The sequence below is a fragment of the Fulmarus glacialis genome, unplaced genomic scaffold (assembly GCF_000690835.1).
Source record: "Fulmarus glacialis isolate BGI_N327 unplaced genomic scaffold, ASM69083v1 scaffold18723, whole genome shotgun sequence".
NCBI lineage: Eukaryota > Metazoa > Chordata > Aves > Procellariiformes > Procellariidae > Fulmarus > Fulmarus glacialis.
The window spans coordinates 28,440-42,637 of record NW_009205089.1 but is presented as its reverse complement, the minus strand read 5'-3'; the positions used below and the strand labels follow the sequence as shown (position 1 = coordinate 42,637).

General features: G+C 47.8%; 1 protein-coding gene across 1 annotated transcript in view; it reads left to right on the top strand.

The window, feature by feature from the left end:
- LOC104074954 (ankyrin repeat and SAM domain-containing protein 1A-like) overlaps positions 1–14,198 on the top strand; it is a 66,422-nt gene that overhangs the window by 37,583 nt on the left and 14,641 nt on the right. The window contains 1 exon segment of the mRNA XM_009575268.1: positions 5,188–5,294. Coding sequence (XP_009573563.1) covers positions 5,188–5,294 — 107 coding nt within the window.

Here is a 14,198-nt window from a genome sequence, read left to right as displayed (position 1 = left end):
GCTTTGGTGAGGAGGAATCCACCATGCATTCCCAGTGAGAGTTTAACCTGTGCCTGCCCTAGATACTACGTACTGATTAGAGCTTATGTTTTCTAGGGTCAAATGCCTTTGCAGCAGGATGCGAAACGGTGTGTGGTTTTTGGTCTAATGCAACGGCGACTGTTTAACATCCTGCTTTGTGACAAGCCCTCCCCTCCCCGAGCCGGTCCGTAGCTGTAGCAGCGTCTGTGATGGATCGATATCGTTAGTGAAGAGGTCTAACATGGAGGGGAGAGGAGGAGCCAGCACTTCAGCAAAAGCTGCCATTGTGCAGGGAGTTTTCAGCAAAATGGACACCCATCTCTGGGAGCAGGCAGACCCAGGAGCTGCCTTGTCCTTAAGCCGGGTGTTTTCCTGCGGGCTGTGCTGTGTTACGCTCGGTTTGGGATCCCTCCTGTGCAGATCAGCTGCTCTACATGTTCCCTGTTTCTCCTTCCTTTCCTATAAGTGCAGCTAGCCAGAGAGCGGGCAGTGCTTTGCTGCAAGGATGAAGGCTGTCCTGAGGTGCATGCACATTTTTGTTTTCTGGCAGTGTTTAGCTTTTGGTCCTCAGGAGTTTGCTAGGGCTGTTTTAACGCTTCAGATCATATCCCAAATGTGCAGGGAGCTGCAGGGAACTTTCCAAATGCTCTCACGTCCTCAAAAATGGGTGGGCTTTGAGGATATTGGGGCTCCTGACTAGTTTTGTTTCTGGGATCACTAATTTGCCTGGAAAGGTAAAATGCCTTGCTTGGCAGTTGCTGCGGAGATAAGTATGTTTGGAGTCTGTTTATACAAGCAGTTATTACATACAACTGACTTGTGTCTAGGGAAAGCGGGGACCCTTGGAGCCACGCTGGAACAAGCCCAGGCCACGAGACACTTGGTTTCAGGCTTCCCTGCCATGGCCGAGACTTCCCAAATTTGGGCAAATAGCTGGTTTCTGTACCATCAAGCTTTCTTCCATAAAACAGAGTAACAAAACTTCCGTGTCTTGCCATGGTGTTACGGATGAGCGCATTAAAATTCTGAGGCCCCTGGATGATAAGACAATTAGATGCATCTTGGCATCTTTATAGAATTTGGAGCTAGAATCTATTTCTTGGCCAACAGGTTCAATCCTCTGATTTCCTGGTAGAGCTTGTAAGAAAATCTTCCAAATGTATTTCCCAAGGGTGGGAGGTATAGATGGGAGGAAAGGAGAAGTCTGTCACTGATCCGTGTTGCGGTAAGTCCTTTTCAGAGGTTGGGGAATCAAGGAACACCATCTTTTAGAGGGTAGCGGATTCCACCTAACCTTTGCTTTAAAGGATTTTTTTTTGGCCTGGGAACAGATGTTTGTGTTCAGTCTGTGTCTCTCTGCATGCATGTTTTGCAGTCACGCATTTATTTAGCTCCAGCAACCTTCTTCTGATCATCTCTTCCTTCCAGATGTGGGTCAGAGGGGTAGGGGAGTACACGTCTCGCAGCAGAAACGCAACCCCTCTGCACTGCAGCGTCTCATCTCACTGCTGGCTTTGAACAAGAAAGTGTGTTGCTCCCTGGGTTATGGTGATTTGTCAGGCAGCGTTTCTCTCCCCAAAAATAGAGATGAGTGGTCTCTGCTCAATAAATCAGCTTGATGCAGGCGGGAGGCATGCTGCACTGGACAGGGAATGCGTTTGGGGCTTGGTGAGTTAACTCTGCGGTTGACTTGAGACGTGAGGAACGCGCTTGGTGTTTTACTTGACAAAAGAGGGGGAAATTTGTTAGCAATCTGCGTTTGGCTAATTGATCTTAGTTCCAGTAAAGTCGGATGCTGGCTGTATTTCTTGCATCTGATAGCATTAGTGACTACATTCTCCTTGCCTATCCATCTTGCCTAATGCACTGCCTGAGTTTATAGCCCACTCAGTGGATTTAAGGACTTTCAGCTGGTGATCGTCCCCAGCTGTGGCAACAACTGCCTGATTTGCTTGTCTTGCATGCTCACTTTGTGTGTGGACAGTGCTTTCATCAACACTTGCTTGGACTTGCAGTTTTTTCTTCCCGGTGAAGCTTGGTTGTGTCTCCTCAGGCCACACCAGGTCATGTTAAACTGTTATCAGTTTCCGTGAGCAAACGGGGTTGATGCTTTTTGTCTGGCACGGCCCACGGACTTATTTCTTCCTCCAAACAGACTCAAACTTTGCACTAAAGGTCGTTACTGAAACAGTATCTTGCAAAAAGGACCTGAGCCCTGGTAGCCCTCTCCCTTTCCTGTTTTCTTTGAAGCATGCTGTGTTACTTGAAAAATGTCCTGCAAGAACTGAATTGCTTGGCTTGCTTTTTTTGCAACTTTTAAATACTCTAATTGTTTCTAACTACACTCTATTGACTGTTTTCCCCTTCTGCCACCTGCAGACCTTTTAAAGGTAGGATTCCTAAACTGTGGAGCGTAAGGAGAAGGATGGAGCTGAACATTAGGAGTTTGTTTCAATTAGAAGTTGTGATTGGGCTCTTGCAGGGGGGCACAGTGACTGGGATCCATTTGCTCCCATGTCATCCTCATAACGTGCAAATATCAAGTGTATTTTGGACTTCCTTGTTTTCAGTCTAGGATGTTTTGGGGCATCTGTTCTTTTTCTTTTTAAAGTAAACCCCTCCATTCCCCTCCCTCTGTTTTCTCTTGATTTGAAGTGGTTTTAAAAACAGAAAACCTGCACTCGGTGCCACTGTAGGTTTCCCCTTTAAAAGCAGAAATACATTTACAAGTGTACAAAAAGCTGAATAGAGTAAATAATTTTTTTAAAAATGAAATTCAGGAGCCCAGAGGAAGGAACTGCTGTGGTTTCATTCCCCCTGCCAATAGCCCGACTGCTTCCAGAAATGCTGTAGTAGGCAGCAAGCAGTTTCCTCACCTCTCTCTCTCGATAAATTAATTTTCAGCGAGCCACAAATCTCTTAAAGCAGACCTGTAACGTCATTTTTGAAAACCCAAGCTGTGTAGTCCATCATCGAGTAAATATTGAAAAGTCAGTAATTTCCACTAGAGAATTATAAAGCTGCTGTGTCTCCCTCCCCTCTCCTGCAGCTTCTGCTGCGAAGGCTGCTCGCTGCTTGTACAGTGGATGGAAAAGCTGGGAGGGGTAAGAGGATGAAGAGAAGGGAGGGACAGGCAATGTGAGAGCAGGAGACAGGACTGAGAGGGGAACGGCAAGCGTGGAGCTCGCTGCCTTCAGACAAAGCACGCCGCTGCAGCGCTCTGCAAGGACGCGCAATTGCCTGGTGAGGGGACACGGCTGCCTGGCTGCTGGCGGACCAGCCAGGATCGACGGAGGGGAAGGATGGAGACCCCGGGCGAGCGGGAGCTTGTTGCATAAATTCCAGGTTTAGATGCTGCCCTTCTGCACAGGCTGTGTTAGGGAGGGGAGACGGAAACCTTTTGTGATCTCTGCGTTTCTCGTGCTGCAGTGTGCACTAGAAAGACTGGCCAGCTCTCTCGAACTCACCGAGCGCGGCTCACCTGGCAGAGGAGCTCTCCCGTGGACCAGAGCAGCAGGATCCCTTACCCCAAGAATTTCCAGATAACACCGTGAGCCCTGTGTTGTGCAGTCATTGCAGCGGGCGGGGGTGGGAAGGATGGCTCGGAAGGTACCAAACAGCTTCAGCTGACCTGAAGGTTCAAAGAAAGCAAACCTGGTTTTCCTGATCATCTCTTCCTTTGCATATCCCCTTGAAACAGATGTGCTAAGCCGCCTGAAAAATTCTGCCTGTCTTGCATAGCAAATTCTCTGATGAAAAGGAGATGTCTGAACTTTTTTTTGTCATATTTAAGGTCTTAAGCGTTTCTAGAGGAGAGTAACAAGTCACTGGACTCTCTTCCCAGGGGTGAGGGAAAGGAGAGCTTGTCTGCACAGCTTCTGTAGGGTGTTGGGAAGAATCTCATTCATCAGAGCTGAGAGGAGGTGCCAGGGCATGTCTCGGACTTGAGCTGCTGCGGGAAGAGGAGAGAGCGTGCTTGCATTTGGTTTCTTTTTGTTTTGACGTGGTCTGGAAGCAAGGAACTAAAATGCCGCCTCCTCCAGAGCTGCTCCCGGTTTGAGTGAGGGGCTCGGATGCAGCAGCTGCGCTTAGCTGAAGAAAATGAAAGAAGGGCAAATACAACCATGCACCAAACACCTGGCAGGACTGAATGTATTGGGTGAAAACCGTACTGATTCCTCTGTCTGTCTTGCTGCCACCCAGTGCAGCGGTGTAGTTAGACTCTCCAGTGCAGCCAGCCCGGTCCGAGCAGCGTGCTGAAATGCCATGCGTCCGGATGGGTGGTAAAATGACAGTGCCAGGACTCTCAGACTCGTGCTCGGGGTCACTCACACCTCTGCTCCTTTTAACACCGTAACAGAGAGAAAAAGCCCTTACCATGGTTTGCCTGTTTCAGGACTGCTTGGGGAAAAAAAGTATAAGCCTTTCTTTTCTTCTGCTGCAGTTTGTGTGCTTTCTTTGTCTTGCATGTCTTCCTGTGGACAGCTGCTCTAGTCTGGCTTCTGCTGCTTTTCTGAAAGTCCGTCGTGTCTGTTTTGTGTCTCAGCTGCATGAAGATGTATTTTCTCTCTAGCCGCTTTGTGCCTCCGATGCGCCTGGCCCTCTCCGCTGGCCCGCTGAGCAGGGTGGTGCGTCCGAAGTTGCACGGACGAGAGGACCGGCACAGCTCTGGGCGTTTGTGAGCGGCTCCGCTCCATTCCCTCGCACCTACGACTGGCTGGGAATGCCTTGGGGGAAAGTTTGCTACCCTCCTCCCGCCCCCTTCAGACGAGCCAAGGAGTGGATCCGCATCCCCGTGGGGTTGGGCTTCATATGTTTGCCTGGCAAGAAACTCGCCTGAGCCCTGAAAGCAGTGCATGTGATGTCGTGGTCCCAGGAGTGCTTCTAAACAGTTTGCCCGGGCAAGGTGTTTCTTTTTCTGAGTGTTAACTGGGATACAAATTAAACCCGGAGCCCGTGGAGGCACTAGGAGCTTATTGTCCATGGTCTGTGCACACAAGAGGAATTGTCTGCCAGCTGATTTGTTGTACTCTGAGCATAATTTTTTGAGTTTCTTTATGGTAATGACTATGATGTGGCAATGCCATCTGTCTTCCTCAGAGTGCCGCTGCTACCGCCTTAACGGTTTTTCCCTTTTCAAGCGTCTGCCGATTCCTCTCTCGTCAGGTTCGCGGATGCTGGAGCAGAGTGTCGGGGAGTGGCTGGAGTCCATTGGCCTGCAGCAATATGAGAGTAAGCTGCTTTTGAACGGCTTTGATGATGTCCGCTTCCTGGTAAGTCGCTGGGTGGGACCCACGGGCTCTAACGAACGTGGTGGCCAAACCTTTACTTGTTGTCGATACCCCGTGCCAGCTGCAGAGCAGATCTGGGTTCTGCAGCCCAGCAGAACGGTCTTGGGGGTGCGTAGGGGGTTAGACAAAAGGAAGAAATGAGGGTTGTGTTGGGTCAGGGTCATTCGTCTTCACATTTAATTCACGTGTTATAGTTTTTTCACTATAATTTTGATACAAAACGTTATTTACTCTGCTCCCTAAATCTTTACTATCCAATTTACTCCAGAAATGGGATCTGAAATTCACTAGTGTGTTGGAGAAATCACTGAGCAGTCTGTGTTCTGGACTGTGAAGGAGGTGGTAAACCTCTTGTTGGAAGTATACTTCCTCTAAGCTTGCAGGCAGGACGTTAATGAGCTGTACTTAATTGCATTGACACTGTTGGCTCTGAAACCTAATGATGACAAGACGGTAATGCTTAATGTTGAGGGTTTCTTTTTTAAATAACCAGTGTCTAGAAACTTAAAGCTGCATGGTGTAAAAATCTGAGAATTCATACGGAACGATGAACTGCAAAGACGGAAAATCGTGGTGCTGTGGGAGGGTTCTTCCTGCATGGCTTAAAGAAATGCTTTTTGAGTGTGGACTCCCAAGTTTTGCAAATAAAGAATTTCCAAAAATGGATGTAAACCTTTGGAGAAGTCATTTGGGCTAATGTAATATCCCGCCTTGGAAAGGGAGTGGGGGCATCTCTTTGGTACTGTGGACGGTGCAGAGAGGTGACACCCAGGAGGATGTGCGCTTGACAGCTGTATTGTGAGGTGGGTGAAGGGGGTTTGGAGAACACAGCGGCCATCCGACAGTGGTGAGGGTACCTGGTGGGCAGCTGGAGAAAGAAGGGAAGACTGGATGGGGCAAGGATGGAGGGGCAAGGAAGTGCACATCGGAGCAGTGTCAGTAGGGGTACTTAAAGGCAGGATGTAATTACGCTTTTAAAAAATGACCTGACCAACAGAATAAATGTCCCTGTGAATGTCATGGGATCTCCAAGCACCCCTAAAAGTTGAATACTGTGGCAGTAGCCAGCCATACCTCCTGGCCTCCATGGCAAGCAGCTTAGCCCTTTGTCTCCCCTTAGCCTGGCAGGACCAACGCTCCCCTAAAGAGCTGGATTTTACTGCGGTTTATGCACCTTCAGTAGAGGAACTGCCGGCGACAGGCGCTAGTCTTACCACGCACCCTTCTGCCTCCACCGTATCCTGTTCCTACAGCTGTGTGTGGCACCTTCCCTCTTCCCTGGGGAGGGTTTGGGGCGAGCTGCCCCCGCAGAAGCCCCGGGCGAGGGGGCTCCAGCACCACCCGCAGCTGGGCAGGACCAGGGACAGCTCCCACCAGCCCTTCCCGGGGGGCTCCGGCCCCCCCAGTGTCCCATCCAGCTGGTCCCAGCCCTTCAGTGGACCCTCGGCCGCTGGGACCGCTGTGCTTCAGGCAGGTGCATTCAGCTCTGTGCAAGGTTTCAGCATCCCCGGGACGCTGAGGGTGGTCTGATTCAACTTCTGGGATGCTCTGGAGATGGTACAATGAATTTAAATTAAATAATACCCCATAGATCCCTGCTTGGGATCCTCTGCTGGTGGATCTTTGACCTTTGTGGTATCAGTGGGCTGCTCTCACTCCAAGAGTTAGCAGATGAAAATGCCTTTACTCTGACTGGCCCTGCCTGACAAGTGTGATGATAGACCTCTCTCAGCACAGAAGTTTAATAACAAAGGAAATTAACTTTCCACTTGTCCCCAGAGAGGTAGGAGCTGGAGGCTCGGAAGCAGGAATTTTTATTGATTGTGCTTATTTGCAGTACATGGCAACACTTTGTTGCAAACTGTCTGATGCAGAATTTTGTCATTTGTAAGATGAAAACAAAGGCTCCTTCTACATGTCTTATAGTTTGATTTTTGTGGTGTATGTGGTAGGAGTTGCTGGATCACGGCTGGACGTTCTTCTTCCCCATCCAGTGCTGGGTAGCCACCCCCAATGTAGGGAATCGGCTTCTGCTGGTTTCGGGAGGTGGGACACTTGCCTCACTCATTCCTCTCAATTTTAAAACGTCAATTTAACAAGGATTTCCTGCAAACCCTGTCTGATTTCCATTTTGCTGCTTATCCCTTTTACTAGGAAGTTGACTCTGGCACCCATACCAAGACTGGCTTTAAATCCTTTCATCCAAGTCCTGGGAACTTCAAACTAATACAGTCAGCCCCGTACGAATGTTTAATTATTAAGAATCTTTTCCTCTGTGATGTTACTTGCCTTCAGCTTCTGATGTGGGAGTAAAACTTTCAGATACAGTACAAATGAGGAACAAGTAGTTAATTTGGTTTTAGTAGCGATTTTGATGTTCTCAGATGAATTACTAAAGTTGTTGTAAATGCTGAAGCTGGCTAGTGCAGCAAGTACTGAAAGGACCTGGATGCGTGGTGCCTGGCATGGCAGGCTGTCCGTTCCTTTTCTTTTTTACATAACAATGTCTTTATTAACTGCTACTTTCAATCGCTAACGAAGAATATTTCAAACTAAGTGGCATTATTTTCCTGGAGTTAAATGGTTTCTGTGAAAGGATTAGTCCCTATTAGGGCCTCATTAGGTTAAATATTTCAAGGTCCAAAGAATGCTGAGTAATGGTTTGCAAATTGCCAGATGGGCTATGAGGCTAATTAAGTTTTAGTAGCAAAAATTAAGAAGTTGGAGTCTTTTGATACGGAAACGCTCTTGTTTTCAATGTAAGATTTCGCATTGCATTACTCCCTGCATATAGTGCTGCGGTTTTTTCGGTATGCCGAGGATGCTCCCTTTGCTGCCGGAGTCCCGGGGTGCCCGTTTGTGAGCAAACAAGAAGCTTGTACGTTGGGTAGGCAAGAAGAGCATTGTAAGAGCAAACTGGTAGATGTGTAGTGATAGTGCAGCTGTAAAACCAAGGCAGCGTCCTAGAAGAAGGACTCTTTAATATACTTATGAAGAATGCTCAGCCTGCAGTAAATAGTAACTTAAAGTGAGATTGAGAAAACAGTCTAACAAAGAGCAAATCCTGTAACTGCGGTGGGGACTGGGTGAAATCCAGTGTTTGGCACAGTGGCATTTGGTGCTGTTCTTCACTTAAGAAAAATAAGATGCTTAAAATGTATATCTACCCAATAGGCAGTACAGAGTTGGTAAGAGACAAAAACTGGAGGGTGCAGAAGCCTGTCTGGTGCTTTTTAGTGCTCTTGTAGCCCATAGTTTAGCCAGTTCTGGTTTCAGGAATTCCTGATTTCCTCTGTATTTTCAGTTGGCTCTTGCATTAATTTGCACCCCATATTATAAAAGCCCTTACCCCCTGGATAAGGGAAATGATTCATGAATGCACAGTATGGTAAAGGGATTTTGAAAAGTGCTCTGTAAATACATTGGGCTTCTTAATTAGATGCTAATCTAGGAAGGCAGAAACATGCATTGTTTCCGAGAATAATAATTCCGTTCTTTTCAGAAATCCAGAGATTTGTTATTAGGTGATTAGCTGTGCTCTCCGGACACGCGACCGGCCACCTCGCTGGTGATAGCTCTGTGCAAGCTGCATCTCCAGCAGCACCGAGGAGACCCAGGGAGCGGGGAGGGGGCAATAGTCCTGCTCCTCTCTCGGGGTCTGCTCGTACGCTTTAACAGACAGCATTGACAGCTGAAAGAGACTTTGGAGACCTGCAGTTTTCACAGGTTTACGTTGAGGCAGGGTTGGAGATGTAAACCATAATGTGAGCTGTGAACATTTTACTGGTTTTCCTAGAAAAAGAGAAGGTAAAAGTGTGTTTTAGCAGATAGCTGGGGTGGGCTGTGAATGACGAGCTGAGGCTTCTCTGCTCTTGGGAATTCCAGCTCTGCATCTGGGAGAAGGTTTTGGTAACTTAGAGCTGGGGGCCTCATGCTCTAGCAGGACCCCTTGCCCACAGCTTGGGAGATCAGCACTTCAGTTGTCAGCAAACTAAAAATTTCTGTTGCAGTTCAGGTCTGCTTTGGTAGGAGAGTGATGACTGCAGTCAGGACTGACCCTCCTCACGTGCGTGTGTCTCTACCAGCACCGTTTCTCTTTTGGGGGAATTCAGGACAAATACTAGAGTATTACTTGTAGTACCAGTTGGTTCTGAGTGGTGTCAGACAGGGCTTGTTGGGAATATTCTGACTTTTGGAACTTGCAGAGATTTTTGAGTGCTTGTGAATTGGTTATGGGGGAAGAACAAGTCGACACAACCATGGTGAGGAGAAGGGAATCACAAGTGTAACGCATAAATGCAATGACTGTCATCCTGCCTGGACACAGCTACTAGGTGTTCTAGGAACTGGAGCTGGGATGGGACGCTGCAGACGGGCTGAGTTTGCAGCACTGGCCTCACTGATGTGTTGCTTTTTTCCAGCCCTGGAAGCAGAGTTTCTTGATCAGTGTTTCCATGATGTAAAATTCTTGTTAAATCTGCAGAAGAAAACAAAATGCTGCAGCGGTTGATATGGCACATGCGAGCATCTCAGTGACGCTGACCCGTTTCACAGTCGAATGCAAAACCAAGGATGTTTATGACTAGTTCAGAGGAAAGGATCTTGATCAAGTACCGACTTCAGTCAGGGGTGGGTATTGCTAACACAAGTCAGCAGGATTATTTAAACATCAGTTTGACATGACGTTAAAGCTTGCTTGCCAGTGTACGTGTTTCTGGGAAGGGACTGAAGCCTACGTGTATTTCAGATTGTGTGTAATCTTTTGGCTTGGTTGAGGGAAGGAAGGGGTTATAAAAGATGGGTTTAAGTAGCTTAGTTTTCTAAAAGATTGAGTTCTCTTTCCAAATACTAACACCTGCATATTGGGCCACGTTTCTGTGTCTGGAGAAATTCTTATATTCCCTTTAAGTTGCTTACAATAGCTTTGTGGTGGTGTTTGTGTGCAGTGCTAGGAAAGACACTTTCCCTGATTTTCTTGGTGTTACCCTCCAGCACGAACCCCGCCGTCCAAGGGAGCAGATTCTTCCGCTCATCCTCTCCGTTGCCACTGAGTGACCTTCACTGCCAGCGTTGCTGGCTCGGGGCAATCAGACTGTGACACTCAACTTCTGCTTTTAATGTGGGGTTTTAATTCGAAGAGCAGCCTGTTCAGCCAGCCGGGGATTAAAAAAAGCTAAAATGGAAATGACGCTTCAAATTCTCCTTCTCTGCTTCACAGCCTACTGGAATCCTTTCATTAGAAGGGAAAGGTTTATTTGTGCAGTGGGTAAACATAACCGAATTGAAGCTGCTAGCTGAGTATTGCTGGCATGGGCTGTGCTGTCCTTGACTTAGCAAAAATACAGCTTTGCAAGTAGAATAAAATCCTCGGGAGAATTGCATGCCACATGTTAACAGTACTAATGAACCAAGAATACCCCACCACCCAAAAGAAGCCAGCCCTGCTACCTCCCACGTGGAGGAATGCAGTGGGGTTTCAGGAGACCCATTGCCTCATCCTGCACCAGGGGAGGGAAGTAAAAGGTCAGATCACAAAACCGTAGCAATGAGTGAGCAGTGTCATTCAGAAAAATGCACCATAAATCGACTTAATAGTCCTTGACCGGTAATGAGCTGGGGGAACTGTAAGAGTAGGAAAAATGTCACAAGAATATGGACCAAGAGGGATTCTCCTAGAGCTTGGTGCCATCGTGTCTCCTGTGATCAGCAGTGGCCCTGCAGCAGTTACTCCCTTCGGGAGGTCCATGGGAAACTGGTTTTGCACTGTGAGATGCACAGTGCATCCCAGTACAGGAATGACCTAGAGGGAAAGCCAGGCTGGACTGTGCTGTGTTTTGGGAGGGAAGGGACATTGCCAGTGTAATAGGAAGGAATTGCAGTAATTCATGGTGGAATTTCCCCACAAGAAGTGGGGAAGGAAATGCCATTACCTGCACCCTCACTACAATATTTTGTGATCCCACAGATCCCATAAATGTGTCCGAGATGCTTGCAAAAGCTTTTCCTTTCCCTTGGAGGGCTGAATGTTTGCTGCTACCCCAAAAAACTTTTCAGGCTGACATCTGAGAAGGGCAAACCTCACATGCTCTGGCAATTGTACCATTATTCTGCAGCTGAACTTTTTATTCAGTCCAAAGATATTTTGATTCACAAATGAGCAGGTAAAACAGAACATAAACCATTTTTATAGCTTTTTTTTATTGTTCAAGCCTGGATTCCCATGGAGTGTGTGGAAAGCAGCTAATGCTGATTCAATGAGACAGTGTCAGAAACGGAAATCTGTTCTCCTTGTGTAGCGCCGTGGGCTCCTCTGGGTTTTTGTTGTTTTTTTTTTTTTTATAACTGGGGAGAAGTGGTAGAAACATGATGGCATTGGAACGGGGTGTCTGCAAATAATTTAGAGTACTGACATTAATTTGTTTAAATGTTATTCAGTGCCATGTTAGATTAGCCTGCAGTGGTCTTCGTTACGAAAGAGCCTTCCTCTTCTCTCCCCCGTGTGTGTGTGCAAGCAAGCGGTTGATAAAAATGTAAAGCTGAGGCATTGGCTTGATGTTTGAGCAGAGCTGAAGTGCAGCTCAGCGAGCGTCTGCCAGGCTGGGACCGAGGACAGCCCTCCCAGCTGCCGAGGGACGGGATGTGCACAGAGCTGGGTCTCCTTCGCCCTGCAAATCCCCGTGTTTTGGGTGCTGGCTGACATGTGCATGATCTTCATTTTCACTCGATACCTGTCCTGCTGGAGCCCGGGGCATCTCCTGGTGTCCTTGGTGAATCGTAGCTCTGCTTTGCGTGATCCACTTCGTAACTATCCAGCTTGGCTCACAGATGCTGGTCCCCTGGGCAGCAGCCAGGCTTTTAGTATGCTCGGAGAATGTGTGTGTCCCAGAGCTTTTTTCTGTTTTCATATAAAACTTGTCATTTTATAGTAGTCATCTACTATACTGACATACTCCAGTAGTGTTTTGCACCCAGTAATGATCTATGAAGAACAGTGACCGATCAGAGATCCCACAGACAAGGTTTTACTGCTTCCACACTTGGTGAAACGAAGAGAGAACTTGGCGTGATTGCAGCTGTTGGAGAATACTTTAGTGTAGACCCAGGTAAGCCCCCGTGTGTAGGTTGTGCCTGGGCAGGTAGGCTTGGTTTCAAGCTGAAGCAAGCTCTGTTCATCCAGGCAGAAGCTCTTGAGTGGTTGGTTCTGGACTTGGTCTTCCCAACGCCTGTGCGGCAAAGCTCTGTCCTGCCCTTCGGTGACTGAGCTTGTAAATTGGTGTGGGTGGAAGTAAATACTGCTGATACCTGGAGGTGCTGGCAGTCTACCTTTTAATGATAGCTGATCAGATTTGGGGATCTCTTTGGACTGGTTCATGCCAGCTGGCAGATTTATTACTGAAATGGCTTTCATTTATTTTTATGACATAGGCAGGGAGTACATCAGCCACGTTACATGGTATTGTCTGCTGTTTATCATTGCTGCCAACCTACTGGAAATGCATTTCTTGGTCCCCAGACTGATTCTGATGCCCTGGATGAACACTCCGTAAGAGTGGAATTGGACCGTTGCGTAAGGGTTTCTGCCAAGCGTCTGAGTGGAAATCGATTCATACAATGAAATGAATTTTTTTTGACAGCTCTCCAGTGGGTTTCACATGCTACTTGGGTGGTTCACAAGGACTGTGCTTTGTCCACCATGGTATGGTTTTTTGGGTTTTCTCTGGAAGGGAATGGTGAGAGCGGAGACGTGCAATGATCCAGGGCTTGAGAGAGCGTTTTGGCCGCTCACCCGCGGCTCTGACCGGGGAAACACGGCAGAGCTGCACTGAAGCTCCCCAGATGATGGAAACGGACTTCACGGAGAGCAGCGAGTTCAGAGTGGATTTTGAGGAGCAAAGTGGGTGGACCAGAACTGGCAATTTAGAGGATACTTACATTTGATTCATTAGTAGCTCCGGGCCCAATAAACATTAAAAAAGCCATTAAAGTAGCAGTTAATTTTTTTTTTTCTCTCAATAAAATTGCCTGAACTTGACAACCATGACCGATTCCCTCCGTTGCCATTGTCACGCTGCCAGTCTGCATGGGGAAGAAAATTAAACAAAAATGAAGTGGCTGTGTGCTAATCTAGGATTTATTGTAGGTTTTTGTATATGAGCCGTTTCCACAATCAATGCTCTGTGAAGAGCTAAGGCTTCGTTGTCGTGCCCTTAGCTAAACAAATGCTTCTTCTCCCCTAGTTTCCACCGAACTATCTCAAGCTACAGATACCATTAAGGGAAGGCACGAAACCCCACGGATCACGAGGCCAATTACAAATACATATTTGTGTGACCAAGTGCTGGTCCCCTGGCTCTGAAATTGGGGTGTGCAGGTCCCGGCTTTGGGGTCGTCAGCCTGCTCTGAGATAAATAAGCCACTGGCGCAGGTTTAGGAGGGCTCAGGAGGGGCTGAGCAGCCAGGGATGGCTGATGGAGCTGTAGGTATTCAGCATTGTCTGTAATCAAGGCTCTATTTTGGGAGTTTTTAGCTTTTTTTTTTGTCTGTAAAAACGGGGTGATGCTCTGTGCTAGCACCGGGGGTCTCGGGTGAAAAGCCCCCAAGTGCAAATCATGCAGATACCCAGGCAGAATGCAAGCTTGTTTCTAGGACAAGGTTATAAATTAGTCCATTAACGAGGCATTAGCTGCTCTTGTCCTGTTGAACAAGATGTATTAGTGGGGCTTTTTACTCCAAGTGCGGATCCGTACAGCCCCTTACACAGTAAGGGGGACGAGGCTGGCCAGGCTTTGCGGAGGGAGCGGGGCTCGGCTGGAGGCTCCCTGCGCCCTGCTCAGACGGGTTTGAGCGCACGGCTCGGAGGGGCTGGATGAGGCTAAATGTGCAACC